The 16,861-nt window shown below is 40.4% G+C and overlaps 1 protein-coding gene across 4 annotated transcripts in view; it reads right to left on the bottom strand.

Moving 5' to 3' along the window:
* The window catches only part of TXNDC11 (thioredoxin domain containing 11), a 59,693-nt gene that overhangs the window by 27,568 nt on the left and 15,264 nt on the right, over positions 1–16,861 (bottom strand). For 2 of the 4 annotated variants that reach the window (XM_043456689.1, XM_043456690.1), the window contains exons 4-5: positions 16,505–16,634; positions 6,432–6,525 (exon numbers count right to left, since the gene is read on the bottom strand). In XM_043456689.1, coding sequence (XP_043312624.1) covers positions 6,432–6,525; positions 16,505–16,634 — 224 coding nt within the window. The remainder of the gene's footprint in view (positions 1–6,431; positions 6,526–16,504; positions 16,635–16,861) is intronic. The other 2 variants (XM_043456691.1, XM_043456692.1) reach the window with 1 other exon arrangement.

The raw sequence follows: 16,861 nt of genomic DNA, 5'->3' as shown, positions 1-16,861 counted from the left end.
CCTTGCTTTTCGGGTTGTTTTTTTTAATGGTTGTTGGTCTTTTAAAAACTATTTATTTTTAATGGCTGAGTAATATTCCATTGTGTATATGTACCACAGCTTCCTTATCCATTCGTCTGCTGACGGGCATCTAGGTTGCTTCCATGTCCTGGCTATTATAAACAGTGCTGCAATGAACACTGGGGTGCACGTGTCTCTTTCAGATCTGGTTTCCTCAGTGTGTATGCCCAGGAGTGGGATTGCTGGGTCATATGGCAGTGAATATTACTCAGCCATTAAAAAGAATTCATTTGAATCAGTTCTAATGAGATGGATGAAACTGGAGCCCATTATACAGAGTGAAGTAGGCCAGAAAGATAAAGAACATTACAGCATACTAACACATATATATGGAATTTAGAAAGATGGTTATCATGATAACCCTATATGCAAAACAGAAAAAGAGACACAGATGTACAGAACAGACTTTTGGACTCTGTGGGAGAAGGCGAGGGTGGGATGTTTCGAGAGAACAGCATCGAAACATGTATATTATCTAGGGTGAAACAGATCACCAGCCCAGGTTGGATGCATGAGACCAGTGCTCGGGCCTGGTGCACTGGGAAGACCCAGAGGGATTGGGTAGAGAGGGAGGAGGGAGGGGGGATCGGGATGGGGAATACATGTAAATCCATGGCTGATTCATGTCAGTGTATGACAAAACCCACTGCAATATTGTAAAGTGATTGGCCTCCAACTAATAAAAATAAATGAAAAGAAAAAAATAAATAAAAACTATTTACTTACTTATGTGGTTGTTAGTTATGGCATGTGAACTCTTAGTTGCAGCCACATGGGATCTAGTTTTCTAACCATGGATCAAACCTGGGCCCCCTGAGTTAGGAGTGCAGAGTCTTAGCCACTGGACTGCCAGGGAAGTCCCAGCTCCTTGTTTTTTCAATGACTTTAAGAATGTCACTTACAGGATAAGAAAATCGTACTTTTCAGATCTCTTGATGTTGTATAAAGTTTCATAATCTAACAGAAAAGTGCTCCAAAAAAGCTTTATTCGTGAGTAAAGATACGGAGAAGGGACTTTTTTGTGTCCTGACAGGATTGTCCTAGCAAATCGCAGCACCACAACACGCCACCTGGTGGAGGAGGAGGACCCTACACTGGAATTACTTCCTCTGATCAACTTCTATTTTAAAAAAATTCACTGCAACAGTTATTTTCCACAAGTGTTCCTTAGAAGACTAAAGCCACAAAGTTTGCTGTCATCTACACTCAGGAATTCCTAAAGGTAAAAGAAGGGAGTGGGTCTTTAGTTAACAATTCAGTGTATTTTGAGGATGATATTTAAATATCCTGTGTGTGTGTGTGTTAGTCACTCAGTCATGTCCAGCTCTCTATGACCCCATGGACTGTAGCCCACCAGTCCTCTGTCCACGGAATTCTCCAGGCAAGAATACTGGACTGGGTTGCCATTCACTTCTCCAAAATATCATGTGTATTTCAATTCAATCCATCAGGATTCTAGTATGAGGAGACAGTGAGAAGCCAAGAATGAGCCAGGTTGGGCCTCGGTCCAGCCCAGGCTGAGTGACTCCTGTAACACTGGTCTAGGGAACCTGAAAGGACAGACATGAGGGGACATGGAGGTGGTGGGCAGGAGATCCAAAGTGACAACATCCCACTGAGAAAATCACTCCCACCTCAGCAATCTCAAGGTAAAGTGTTCTTCACAAGTTATTCATTCAAACTTTTAGCTAAACTGTAAGAACTGCAAGAGCCCGATGACAAAACCTTGGCCTCAAGGCACTCAGTAAATACTGTCTGAACAAACTAGGCCACATTCTGGTGGGACAGAGATGCAGTCAGTTCCATGGCGAGAACACCATGCCTCACCGTCATCCCTTGGTGTCCGCAGGGAAATGGTTCCAGCCGCGCCCCCCGCCAACTCCCCTTGAATACCAAAATCCAGGGATGCTCAAGTCCCCTGTGCAAAATGGCACAGCATTTGCATGTAACCTACACACATCTTCCGGTATACTTTAGGTCACCTCTAGATTACTTATAACACCTAATACAGTGTAAATGCTCAATAAATAGTTGTAGATACAATGTAATGCTATGCCAGTTAGATGGCAGATGTGTGATAAATTCAGTTTTTGCTTTGGGGAACTTACTGAAACTTTCCTCATATTTTCATTCCAGGGTTGGCTGAATCCACAGGTGGACACAGAGGGCTAACTACACAATAAGAGGCAAGGATGGAGAGCTCCAGGAATAGGGAAGAGGAGGCGCTGCTGGCTGCTCCGGGCGCAGCACACCTGGCGTAGACACTTTCAAGAAACCAGGCCCAGAGCTCACTTCAGGTGCCCTCAGTCGGCGGCCTTCCCGTTAGACTGCTACAGATCTTCAGACTACTACTTTATTCACATACAACCTAATCCACACATGATGCGGCCTTGAAAAACAAGCATTTACCCTTACCTCCATCTCTCCCATTTTACGGCAGAGAAACTCAAACACAGAGAAGTTGAATGTTTTGTTCAAGTGTATAGACCCTGCCGGGGCAGACAAAGGCTAAGGACCAGATACCAGCTCCCAGGCCCCTGCTTTCCCTCTGGAAGCACTGCATCCCTTCTGAAGGTCAAATGGATGAAATTTCTTGCAAATTTTTTCTTTTAAAAAGGGCACGGAATCATAGCAGAATATAACAACATTTTACCAGAACACATCTTTACAGTAAATAATCATAAGACAGAAGAAAATCAAGTAGGCACCCTAAAAATATCAACCCCTCTATCAAATTTTCTTTAAGCAAAAGAAGAAAGAGCCTGTCTGCCAAGATCACGGTGAAAAGGCTTAGAGGAAAGGCTTGGCAATCTAGGAGGAGAGGAAAAGTACAAGGGATCAGCATCCCCAGGATCCAGAAACACACCCAGAATGCCAGCCCACAGTTAATCATTCAGCACTTTGAAAGGATTAATCAGTAATGAGGGTGTGTAAGACCTTTGGGGCTTCCCAAGGGGTGCAGTGGCAGAGAACCCACCTGCCATGCAGGAGACACAAGAGACATGGGTTCGATTCCTGGATCAGGAAAATCCCCTGAAGGAGGGAATGGCAACCCACTCCAGTATTCCTGCATGGAAAATCCCAGAGACACAGGAGCCTGGTCAGACGTGACTGACCATGCACACATGCCAAGACCATTTACAAAAAATTGAAAGGGAGGTTTGAATAAATGAATAATTATGCTGTGAGCCTAGAAAGGGAAGCTAAATTTTATGAAAATGTCAATTACCTCTAAGTCAATATAAACATTTAATAAAATTCCCAGCCCAATGCGTAGATGGATGTAAAAGAATACTTCATAAAACTCAAGAACTAAAAGAAGCAGAGTCCAGACTTCACCAGGCACTTACTTACAGAGCAATAAATGAAATTATATTTACTCATACAAAAAGAGGGTTCTAAACCAAGAGAAAACACAGAAAATAGACCCAATTACATTAAGAAAATATTTTTTGGTTAAGCAGGCATCATCAAGATGAAGGATAAAGGAAGTGTTACTCTGTAAATAGTGCTAATTGATTAGCCAGTAAGAAGTAAGGAAAATCAACTGTGCTCTGTATTTTAAGCTAAGGTAAACTCAGGCACCATAAAGTGCTAAATAATTTTAAAATCCAAAGAGAAGAAAGTGAACTAATTAGTGATCAGATTTTTTAAAAAATAAATAGATCAAGAAAAAGAACCACAAATTTAACTACATGAAAATACAGAACTGCTATATAAAAAAAAAGATAAAAGTAAAATGGCTAGAAAACAATGGACAGAAATATAACAAAGGGCTACTGCCCACAACCATCTAACAGCAGGGCCAACATAAACTGACGAATCGGCACCCAGACGGAGACCAACAGGCAGAGGACACAGGTGACTGAGACAGCCCCTCTCAGCACGCCACCCCCCAACACCCAGGCAGAGTGCTTCATGTATGGTACATTCTCAAAATATTTGTAGACCAGTGGCAAGCTAAACAAACGTTGGAGAGTGTCCTGGCTAATTCTAAGGCAATTTTTAAAAAAAAACAAACCATAAGGCAATGGAAAGACATGTGCATTTTATATATGCTCATGGCCTGGTGAACCAGGACATCTGCTTTCTACCACAACAGTCTAAACACTTCATCAGTTAAGTTCTCTATAACCAAATGTTAAACTGGTCAAATGTTCCTCAGGCCTCAATTTGTGTACAAGACAGAAATGCAACAATGACCCAGAATTTACATTTCAAACTTTCCCGTTAAAAAAAAAAGCCTGCATGGGTTTCTGTTACTGAGCATCAGCTATTAATAGCAAGTAAAATACCATCTGACTTCGGCGTAGGAGAAAGCAAAGGTGAAAAACACCCAGATGCCCAAGATTTACTTTAGGTAATCCTTCACAGTACATATTTCATAGAAATTCATCCTTCCAAATTTGTGTTTGTCTTCTAAAAATGGTTCATTAAAGCTTAAGTGGGATCTTAGCCACAAAAACAGAGTGAAAAATTATTAAAGACAATGAACTCAGTTCTTGCAAAGTCCGTAGGCAACAGGATTTTACAAGACCCAACTAGAGAGGGAAGAAATGTAGTAAATTTACTGAACTAGATTTATTCCGAGAAGAAATCTGATATAATCATTTGTCAAAATTAGTGATTTGACCAAAAGGTTTGTTTTGTACCTTCAGGTAATCTTAACCCATCTGTTACCCTCCTTGCTTAAAAAAAGGAACAGAAAAAAAACTTCTTAAAAAAACAACTATATTAAAAGAAAAATGGGAACAAAGGCTACTACCTTATATTTGCAAAGATTTTTTCCAAAAGAAGCAATGTTTTTGAAACCTCTGAATGAAAAGGTAATTTGAAACATTAACACACATTAAGTTAGCTGGATAACAACACAGCCTTTCAAATCTTGAAACAGCTTCTCCAACTCAAGAACTTGAATGCTGCCATTACTCTAGTGACTAACTCTAGGCTGCCCTTTTATACATCATCTTCAAAGGACTTTATTTAGTTTTTCTAAGAGGATTTTTGAACATCTATCTGCTTAAGCTTATTTAAGTTGGCAGTATTTTGTCTTCAAAATTCAAACTCTGACTCACTGAGCCTCCTCAGTCCCCTGAAGTTGTGCAGCCCCGTCTTTCTTGGGGACAGAAGAGACACCTAATGTGACAGGCTGAGCTCCTCTCCCAATGTCCCCTGCACGAAAAGCATGCACACAGCAGATTCTCTATGCATAGAACCTTAAGACAATGTATACACCAAAACGGCCAATAATGTAACTGTTTGACATATTAATAGTATACTATCATAATACCCCCCCAAATACTGAAGCAATGTGATATACAGTAACAGGAGGATGGCTACATATTTTGGCTGACCTACTAAAGGATCAATGCGATCACTCATCTGGCAAATAGTGATTGAGCCCCTGCTATGTGCCAGATGCTGGAGAAAGAACACTAAACTGAAGACACATGGTCCCCACCCTCAAAATCTCCCAGTCCCAGGAAAACAACAGACAGTAAACAAATCATCTCAGAAGTAGACACATAAATATAAACGATGCTGAGTGCTATGAAAGAAAACAACACATCTCTCCCCAGTGTGGGAGACTGAGGAGGTGCTACTTGAGGGGAATCTGGAGGATAAACAGGGGTTTAAAAGGTGGAGAGCTGGGCCCTGGGCCCTGGGGATGGAGAAGACACATTTCAGGCAGGACTGGCACAGCGGCTCCCATCTGAGGAAGGAGTGTCGATACTGGGCACCAGTTAAGTACCCACTGGTCTAGTCTAGGGGCAGGAACAGGCTTGGACCACGGCTTGTCATGAGGAGATGAAGAGCAGATGAAACTATCTAACAGAGAACTGATTTAAGGTCACAGCTGATACAGAGAAAGAAAATGGAGCAACATGAAAAAATGGGCAGGAAACAATGTTTAACTTACAAAGTAGGGCTTCAAATAGGATATGGTTTAGCTAAGTAAAAAAAATATGTATATATGGATTTGAGAATAGTGAACCTGGAAGTAGGCTGATGCTGTAATGTGACATGACTTTCACACAATTGACAATACAACCACTAAAAACTTTGATCAAAATATCTAACTCCACAAAAAAGGAGAGAATATGATTTAATAATATTTAAAGTACAAAATACACCATTGTAGACACTGTGTGATCAAGCTACATTTAAAAAGTCTCTAAACATTTAAGAGACTATACTTGAAACAGCAAAAAATTCTGTCAATAGAACATAAAACAATGTAATACAAATACAGAGAAAAAAAATCAAGAGAACTAAAACATATAATCACAAAGATAACCTATGCAAAAGTAGATATCAATATACATATATTTCGGTTAAAGCACTAATGTGTTAATATGAATCCTGTTTACCTTTCTTTAATGAATGCAGTGCTGAGGTGAAGAAGGTCAAATAACCCGGTGGCTGGGGTGAGCCATTGAACTCAAAGTACCCAAGAACTCCAGGCTGTAGAACAAGAGCAGAATTAGGTGACTGGGGTATCGCTGGTCGCTGCATAAAGAGAAATATTTCAAAACAAGAAAGACATGCCATTACAACTTAACAATCGCAATCTGTTGCATTCCCTTTTTAAAAAACCTAATGGAAGTCCATGAAAAAAGTTGCCGGTTAGCACTGACCCTTTCCCTCCATTTAGACTGACAGGGTAAGGGATCGAGTTGAGTTGCAGCAGCTTTTATGGGGGGCAGTTCAGAGCTGAAACATCCTAGGCAGGTCTATCCACCCTCTGTGGACAGTTCTCCTACACCCCTGGTTTGAAACCTCACCATCACGTTCAAGTACTCACGTGCCTTTGTTTAACAACTCTAGGCAAACCAGTTCAATGATCTGCAATCTTTCTTACATTTCTTCCTTGACTTCTTCCTCTCCTCCCTCCAAACACGCCTTCCCGCTCACTGGAAATCAGGCTACCCCGAGTGGCTCCACTAATGCTGAAGGTCATCCTTCTAGGGGCTCCTTCCTCTCCGCCCACTCAGAGCCCAGCATTCCTCACGGCAACACTCCTCTCTTGTCAGGTCAATCTGCGGAGAGCTCTCTTGGTCCTCCACCCCAGCTTCCACCTGCTCATTCCATTTCTCTAAGCTTAGAACCGCGCCCCTCCATTCTGCCGAACCAATTAACCATGCTCCACCAGACACATTCTGCTTTCACGTTCAGAATAATTTCTTCCTCCTCAGAAGGCCCTGCAGGCACCATTCTGTCTGACTTTGTTCTGTAACTAAATGTTTCTGAAGCCCAACTGTGAGATCCTTGAGCAAAGAGTGCTGGCTTAGAGTCAGAAGACCTAAGCTCAAGCCTGTCAGCTCAGTGATATTGGGTGAACCCTTCAATGTGAAGCTCAGCTTTCTTAACTGGCAAATGGGGACCATTCATCCTGTGGTTACTGAGAAGAATGAGCTTGATGAACATAAAGCACTAGCAAAGGTAAGGAGTCCTTTCTAGTCCTAAAACACACAACACTGTTTTTAATAAATAATTTTGGAGCAATGTGATCATTGGGACAAAGACCCAAATAGTAAAATAGAAATTTACCCTGTTGGTAAAGTTTAAAATCAGTATGTTGTATAAAAATGGAAATTTCTGATCTATAATGGAACATACTGTTTTTCAAATCTAAAGCACTTGTTTAGTCTAATAAGATTTCATTTTAAATAAATTAACTGCTTTTCATTCTGGTAGAGACTGAGATGGTCAATGTTTAATCTTAATATCCAAAAAAAAAAAAAATTCCAACAAATAACTAATTTCTCAAACAACTGAAGAAATAAGAAAGTAAAGTTATTGAAACAGGATTTTTTTTTTTTTTTTTGCTAAATTTCCTTAAATGTTTCCAACAAGCCAATCCAGAATTGGCTCAAAGTAGAATAACACAGTGTTTGGGTCCCTAATGTTTTAAACCAACCCATGATGATGTATCAGCCTTTCCACCATGAACAAAGGAAAACAAGACCTTCAGGATTTCAGTCAGTTAATACTGGGTAATACAAGATAAAATGAAAAGTGATGGGAAAAAAATACACCCATTTAAATTTCTTTCAATCTCCTAAATCAAAACCAGTTGGAATAAACTCATTCTAAATATTAAGAAAGGTTTCATGGCCAAAAATTATATGAAGTGAGCTTCAAACTCTCTTTCCCATCATGTTATTTCAGGTGGCTTCACAGGAGAAGACATATGGCCCATAAACACGTATCTATCTACATGCATGTATGTAATTATATGTGTGTTTATGTAAACACACCTCAATGGAAATAAAAACTATCTGAATTCTACGTCTTCATGAGAAATGCAGATTAAACCTTTAAAAATGAATAAAGGTTAAACCATTTGCAGGGGTCCTCTGCAGGTCTTTCAATAGCCTAAGGGTTTATCCCTGCTGAGGGCATCACTGCTGTGGTTTCCCAAGGGGCTATGCAACTTGAATGAAGGAGCCTCTATTCTCAGAAGACCTGGTACTGAAATTTCCAAAGAAATTCCACAAATAATACAAAAAAACCCATAGGTAAAATTACTTTTACTTTTTTACTGCCAAAAATATGAAGATCATAAAATTCAACAACCATATCAAAGGATTAAAGGTTGCATAAATCATAAAATACTAGCTATTTTAAAGAAACAGGCAACGTCTATCTATTTTAGGTACTATTTTTCAAATATTCATAGTAGTGTGACAGTAGTGTATTAAATTTCGAAAAGTGGCATGTTATACATTTTAAAATAATAAAAAGGAAATAAAGTGACAATTATCTGTTTATTTCTATTGCAAATTCTATTGCAAATTTAAAAGTTATTAAACTGGTTCTGGTTATGCTTCAGGTAAAATAAATTTCACAACCATTTCCCCAAAGTTTCAATGTCTCTTCAACCAAAGCTGTATCTGAGAAATAATTATATCTTTCAGAGTTTCCGCCACAGTTCTTCCTTAAATCTGCAAAAACGGGAGTCTGGGAAACAAAACACACGCCTATCCACATACACGACCGTGCCGGGTCTACACCCCCTGTTTGCTGGGCGGCATATCAACCCAGGGGCTGGTTCAAAGCAGACACCGGGGCCCCTGCCTCATATGCTTTTGAGGCTCTCTTTCAGATGAGCAGGCCAAGCACGTGGGGCAGCCCGACCCTGGGCTGAGGTTGGGGCGGAAGCCTGCTGGCATGCAGGCTGCCCCTCCTCACTCTGATGCCCACCAGTGTGTAAAGATGCTCCAACCTCAGGGTCCAGCCAGTGTTTCCTTCCATCGGCCCCTCCTCGATGCCAGGACGGCTGTCAGGTGAACCCAGCAGCCCACAGGAACCTAACTGCCAGTGTTCCCCTCTCCTTCATTTGCCCACCTCATGAGAGGTGTAATCAGGACACACTGCAGTCGCAAGACACCTCTGTGCCCTCAACTCCCACCGCTCTCCCCTCTGCTCTAGTCACCGCCCCCCAAACCCAATTCCTCCCTCAGGACCTCTGCACTCACTGTTTCTGCCTCCTGGAGCACTTTCCCCACATTTCCTCAGGGATGGATCACATCACACAGGCTTCACTCTAAGTCTCTGTCCAAATGTCATGTCCTCAGAGATGTATTCTCTGCCTTCTAAGACACTCACACCCCCTCTCTGCTCTGACATCTGTCCTGTCAGTTGTCTCTGTCTGTAGCAATGGTTTTCTGATATTACCTCTTGTGTTAAGCTTTCTAGGGCTTGCCATGACAAATCACCACAAACTTGGTGGCTTAAACCAACAGAAATTTATTCTCACGGTAAAGAATAAAACACGAAGTGTACCAGATTATACCCTAACCCAGTCTGTGGGTTTTCAACTCCATTCCATGATGTACAGTATATTCAGTACCTGCTATAATGAGGCTGGAAATAGGTTAAATGGGGTATTTATACGAGGCCAGCCCAACCTCATCAGCATAAAATATGTCTTTCCTACGAGAGCACCATTTGTGGTGTGGCATAAATTTCAGCAGATGGTGTGCACGCCCTCTAGTGGCCATGAGAACAGTTACCTCTGTGTTGCTTTCCTCAATGGCAACAGTATTTCTCAAATAATGTTAACTCACACTTAGAAAATGTAAAGCTACTTAATTCACAGTTGTATAGAACTATGAATTAACAGAAACAGCACCTACTTCTTTGTGCAACATCAGAGTACAAACAACACTTTTACTAACTAACAACAGGATAACAGCAGGTACCATGCAGCATTCTAGGTTTGTCTCCAAGTGCTCAGATTTCTGTCAACTGGCAATTCACCCAATGACCTGCTTCTCCCTCCAAACACCTTCCAAACCTTCTCTTATCCCACTTAAATTTAAAACAACTTGATTTATCAAAACTTCTAGGAATAAATGAATGGATATATGCTAAATCACTACTCTTAAAAAGATAAATTATAGAAATTCATGAGAAGATTTTGAAAATATTTTGGTTACAGATATGAGTTTTAAATAATACTGTTGGCATCTGGTAGTAGACTAAAAGGTACAAATCAGATGATTCTGTCACATGCTTTAAAATATTAAAAAGTAAGCACTACTGACATAGAAGCTACTGATACTTAAGACAAATGTCTGAAAATTACCGACAGTCATAAAATGAGGGACTGTGAAAGTGACATTACCACACTCAGTCCTATTTCCTTTCCAATCAACTTAATGTCTAAATAAAAATGACACTGGGGTATGTTTGACTATGCTGTCCCCAAGTAATAAACTGTCTTGTCTGTATCTTAAATATGTAGGAAGAACTTTCAAGGAAGAGGAATTTTATCATACAATAAGAGTAAATGAAGAAAGCAGAATTTCTTAACATGGTTTGCAACAAAATGACATAAAGCTCCTGATCTCTGCCTGCAGGGTCCACCCGCAAGTCCATTTAGTTTTAGCTACATTCATGATTTATAAGGCAGGTATGATTTTAGTGCATATCTGGGAAGAACACTCTAGACTCTACCAAGCGTCAATCCTGTGATTTTCATACACAGAACACTCCCAGTTCTGCAGAATAAATGCTAATGACCCAATTAATAAAACTCTGCTTCTTTAATAGTAAGTCAATAGCCATGGCCCATCATTTATCACTAATTATTCTTAGAACCATTCTTAAAGATGAAGGGAAAAAAGTTACAGTCAAGTTAAGATTTATTTCAAAATTTTTCTTCCATGAAGAAGGATCAAAAATGACATAAAAATAATTAAATATTCAAAGTTTTAACCTCTAGTTACACAGTGAAATTTCAAATCAGAGACTTTAGTCATTCATTTATATATAAGAAAGAATCTTGGGAGCCAGAAGACCTGGACTGCAGTCCAATCTCCACTTAGGGTAAATCATACCCTCTCTGCCTCTCTGTACCTTTATCTTCTCAATCTGTTTAAAGGATCTACAGTTTCCATCTACCTCACATGGCTGCTGGGAAAATCAGAAGTAAAAGCACTTGAAAACTGCTGGTCACTTACCCAAGCATAGTTTACTCATTCTTGATTTGCTTATAATGTCTAAGGTATTTTGGAATTTACAGAGTCAAGCACTTAGAATATTCACCCTTTAATGTCTTTCTGCAATGTTCAGTAAATTAAATGCAATACTGTTTTCCTAAAAATAGCATCTGAGTTTAGTGTCATATTTTAAAAACATAAAAGCATGGTGAATGATGAGCAATCTGATTTGGGTAGGTCTGAGGTATTCTAAGTCAAATAAAATATTGGTTATGGAATTCTCCCGCAGTCCAATGTTTAGGACTCTCTGCTTCCACTGCAGGGAGCATGGGTTCGATGCCTGGCTGGGGAACTAAGAACCAGCAAGCTGCGCAACACTGTCAAAACTATATACACATATATATATACACACATGCACACACACATATATATTTTCTCCATTTGTTAAAAACTTCCGCTTTTCTAGGTAATTATTAAATAATCTGAAATAGGCTTTTAAAAGGATTCATCTGTCCGACTTACAAAAATTCAAACCAACCTAGAATTAGAGCATTTCTGTTTGTAACAGCATTAGAAGCATATGTGAATAGAGTTCAGTATACATAGAATAATGAAATTTATGTCAATATAGAAAGTAGTTAATTGCAGGGTAGCATCACTTCCCAAGTAATAAACACTACACAATCTTACAATGATCCACATTGTTCATAAATACCTAGATTAGAGACAAACTTATAAGTAACCAATATGTTTTTTTTTTTAATGAGGAGGAAATTATCAAATTTGCATTCCTGTAACACATCACAGACACATCTAGAGATAGAAGCAATGCCATCCTAACAAACCTTAGAAGTGCCACAGAAACATTAAATAATTATTTCTGCCCAATTTTAGTATACCTAAATTTAAACACACTTGATATTGAAATCATATTTGTAATTTCATGGAATATGAAATCCATATTTGTTTAATACGGATTTTGATATTAAATACATATTAAACACACTTGATATTGAAATCCATATTTGTAAAGACAACATTTGGATATTGTAATCCAAATACAGATTTGATATTGAAATCCATATTTGATCAAAGCAAGTATCTGTCATACTAAGACTTCTTTAAATCAGCAATACCCTTAACATACTTAGGATGCATGCTTTTTTTGGGCGGGGGGAGGGTGTGGTACAAACAAACTGAGTAAAATGCTGAGCCTCATGGACATCTGTAGATGAAAACTAACTCACTCCTGGCTCTAGCTCCCCACGGGTAACACTCCAGAATTTTCTGGTTAAGGCACTGCTTAATTTTCATCTCTCTACTGACACTGTGATAAGCAGAGACACTTGTAATAATTAGACTGTGGCTTTCTGTGTGCTGTATGAAAAATGTGTGTTTATACTCAAGGCCGTGAGGCGTCCTGAAGGCCTTATCTGAGGGACAGTCACTCAGAGCAGCGGCTCTCAGCCAGGGTGTCTCCGCGCCCCGCAGGGACACGTGATGATGCCTGGGTGCTGCTGGTCGGCACATGTCAGGCGGAGGGGCGGCGCCACTGGCATCTAGTAGGTGGAGGCCAAGGATGCTGCGGAGCCTTCTGCGGAGCACGGGACTGCCCCCCACAGCACGGAATTACCTGATTCCAAATGTCAGCAATGCCGAGGCTGAGAAACCTTAATTTAGAGGATGCCTACAAAGTTTACTGTGTTCCAGAGTGGGTCCTCTAAAAATTCCTTTAAACTTTTTTATTTATTCAACTATCAAAACCATGACAGCAGTTTCACTTCTGGATCTGAAATTGTGTCTTTATGCTATCTTACGGAGAGTGAATGAAGCTGATATCGCTTCTAAGGTAGTATCTGGTATATTTCACAAGATAAAAGACTTCCCATTTGAAACCATGCTGGGCTCGACTCCCAAATTCTTTCACAATTAATCAAATACTGTCTCTTGCCAACCCAACGGCTTCATCTCAGTGAACAGAAGCCCAGCAAAGACGATTCTAATAAGATAAAAGCCATCTGCAGCTTTCAGGAGGCATTTGAAAGGCCGAGAGAAGCTCTACAGGGTTCCATCTTGGCAGCACTCTCTTGGGTCCCATCTTAAAGGCAGTCTAACCATTGTTGTCATCTTTCTAATTAAGTGGGCTGCCAAAAACAAACAACTCAAGTAATGTCACCGGACACACCGAGTCTGACGTGAACTCAACATCAGACCTGGAGCACCATCACTGAAAGCTGCTGCTGCAAAGCGGGTTCTCAGAATGCAGAAGCTCAAGGTCAGCAGTCATCCTTGCTGCTCAGTCACAGCTGCGCCCTCGTCTCTCTCCTGCCGATCCCACTACAGAGACACTACAAACATCTTAGAGACAGTAATAAAAAAGGGTTAGGAAGATCTCTGATACACATGCACAAAGGCACGGTTTCAAAAATACTTTCCCAACCAAAAATGATGAATCTTCTTTCGTCTGTTTCTTTCCAACCTCTAAACTCACCAAACCCAAAACAGGAGGGATTATCTGAGCCATCTCCCTTACTTCAGAGATGAGAAATCTGCATAAAACGCAGAAATCAAAGATTTCTGTCAGAGCTAGACGTCAGGGCTAAAACCCAGCCCTGTAGAGTCCTAGCTGAGTCTATCTCATCACGTGACCTCTGCTTAAGAACTGGCTCAAAACTCTCTGCACACAAATCTCTCACAGAGCTGGATATAATCATAAAGCCACCTCTCTGTGCTCTTTAAAGCCAAATAATCTCCGTTTTTTTCCCACACTCTTTTGGGGACGGGTAGGTACATGCTGTATGCTATGTGATGTTCCACAGCTCTTCTCCCATTTCTTTACTTTCTAGACGACACTGAGTGAAAATGTGAAGGGAAAACGAGAGGGCACCAATCCAGGCCCAATGTTCTACAGAAGTCTCAACAGAGCTCACCTGAAGAAGACCGCTTGGCCTCTACAGGTCATTTTTTATCATCTCAGTTACAAAACAAACGAAAGGTTTTTATAAGTAGGGAATTCCAGCAGATGTCATGCACGCTTTAAGTTCTCTCAGCAGTGCTAACTACCCAGGATTTTTCCACGATGTAATTTTCACTGACAGATTTTCATTTATTATGACTACATCCTAGCTGGCATTTTCTTTTTTAAATCTCATTTAATCCCTGTTTTACCAATGAGAAAATGGAGGCTTAAAGAGGTTAAATACTAGCTGGAGGCCACATAGCTATGAAGACAGAGGTGAGTTTGGATTCAAGTTTGATTGAGTCCTGATTCTTCACCGTCTTGGTGGACCACCCCCAGTGAATGACTGTCATCTACTGAAAATCTATGTGAAAACCCTCATCACACAATCACTACACCTAAAAGTTTAAAAGGAGTCTCAGGAAAACCCTGTTCCCAGACCTTAAGCCTGGCAGATGAGTGATGTGCCCCCAGTCACAGATCCAGTTGGTGCTGCCAGAGGGATGGGGCCCAGGTGCCCTGCCTCCCACTGCAGGTCCTGCTCACCAGCCTCCCAGGAAAACAGGAGCAAGCCCAGGAGGGGCACGGAGGCCTACCCTTTACTCACGTGAGAGCTGGGCAGCATTTACCCTAAGGCACATCTGGGGCCTAGAAGCAGAAGAACTGGAGAGGAACACTGCTGCCAGAGAATCTGCTCGCAGTTAACACAAAGTGTTTCCAACACAACTGAAAAAAGCTGTAAATGAGGTTCTGGGGAAAGAAATTCATATCCCACCTACATAAAATATATACCGTGCAAAAGGTAAATTTTAACCAAATGACAGTTACTAGATTCTCAAGTAGTGAGAGGTGGATTCATATGCTTTTTACCTCTACTAGGTACTTATAGTCTTGATTTTGTTGTAGCTAAGTATCATTTTTACTTGTGATCAAGAGGCTCAGACGGTAAAGAATCTGCCTGCAATGCAGAAGGCTCAGGACTGGGAAGATCCCCTGGAGAAGGCAATGGCTGCCCACTTCAGTATTCTCGCCTGCAGAATTCCATGGAGAGAGCCTGCTGGGCAACAGTCCACGGGGTCCCAAAGGAGTCAGACACAACTCAGCAACTAACATTATAAGTATGATTTTACATTTGATCCAGTGAATTTTTCTGTGGAACTATTTTCATAATTCTTGAGATTATTTTAAGATTTATATTGGTCTCTCAATAACAACCTGTCCTAAACACACACTGAGGATCCCAACAAAATAATCCATCAGGGGTTGACTGGCAATAGGAAAACAGTTGAGATGCCATGTTAGGAAACTTTCTGTTAATAAACCTTGAAATTTTTACACATTTAATAAAACAGAAAGAACATATTTCTAGTTTGTTTTTTTTTTTAACTACAACTTACAAGAAAAACCAGATATCTCATAGTAAAATGCTGTCAGCATCATATAAAATTTTTAGAAATCTATGCCCTATGTGCTTTAGTCCCTTCAGTCATGTCCAGCTCTTTGCAACCCTATGGACTATATCCCGCCAGGCTCCTCTGTCCATGGGATTCTCCAGGCAAGAATACTGGAGTGGGTGGCTGTGCCCTTTTCCAGGGGATCTTCCCAACCCAGGGAATCTTCCTGACACAGGGATCGAACCCACGTCTCATGTCTCCTGCATTGGCAAGCGGGACCTTTACCACCTGGGATGCCCAAAAGTGCTGTGTGCATCATATAAAATTTTTAGAAATCTACAATTGCATATAAATTGTAAATTAATTCTTACATACTCTAAGCTAACTGTGAGAGAAACTGAAAGTTTGTTTAAAATTCCCGAATAAAAACCAGTATTCACAAGTTTTCTGTTCTCTAAAAATTCACTTGGTCAAATCATCCCTATAATTAAGTATCTCCAAAAGCATTTAATTGGGGCTTACCTATAATGTGATCTTTTAATTGCTGCATATCAGGAGGTATAAAGACTCTTCTAATAAAAACAATCCAATGCAACCCAGTGAAGCCTGAGGAAATGGGAGAAGATAGGAAAGACAGGTACCTCGTAGTTTGAGAGAAAATCTAGTAATTCTGATTGAGATGGGATGTAGAGAACTGGTTTCATCACCCGGCGGACAAACTTCTCAATGTAAACAGCACTCATGGGGCCTTTGTATTCGATTGGTCCAAAACTAGTACCAAAAAAATAAAAATAAAAAATAAAAATACACCATGCATTAAACCTTTAATATATAACTGAATCATCAACACCACAAAATGAAAATGTCCTGCTTTAGGATCCCAACTGGTTCATATGTCAGTAGCCTTCCTGTCTCAGCAGGGTAACTGGAGGCCTAATTAAGAGCAAGCATTTTATGTGAGGGGAGGTACAACTGGCCATTACTTTTAATATGAAATT

Source organism: Cervus canadensis, chromosome 32 (genome assembly GCF_019320065.1).
Source record: "Cervus canadensis isolate Bull #8, Minnesota chromosome 32, ASM1932006v1, whole genome shotgun sequence".
NCBI classification, from domain to species: Eukaryota; Metazoa; Chordata; class Mammalia; order Artiodactyla; family Cervidae; genus Cervus; species Cervus canadensis.
The sequence above is the reverse complement of the archived record's forward strand: the minus strand, read 5'-3'. Positions and strand labels throughout refer to the sequence as shown.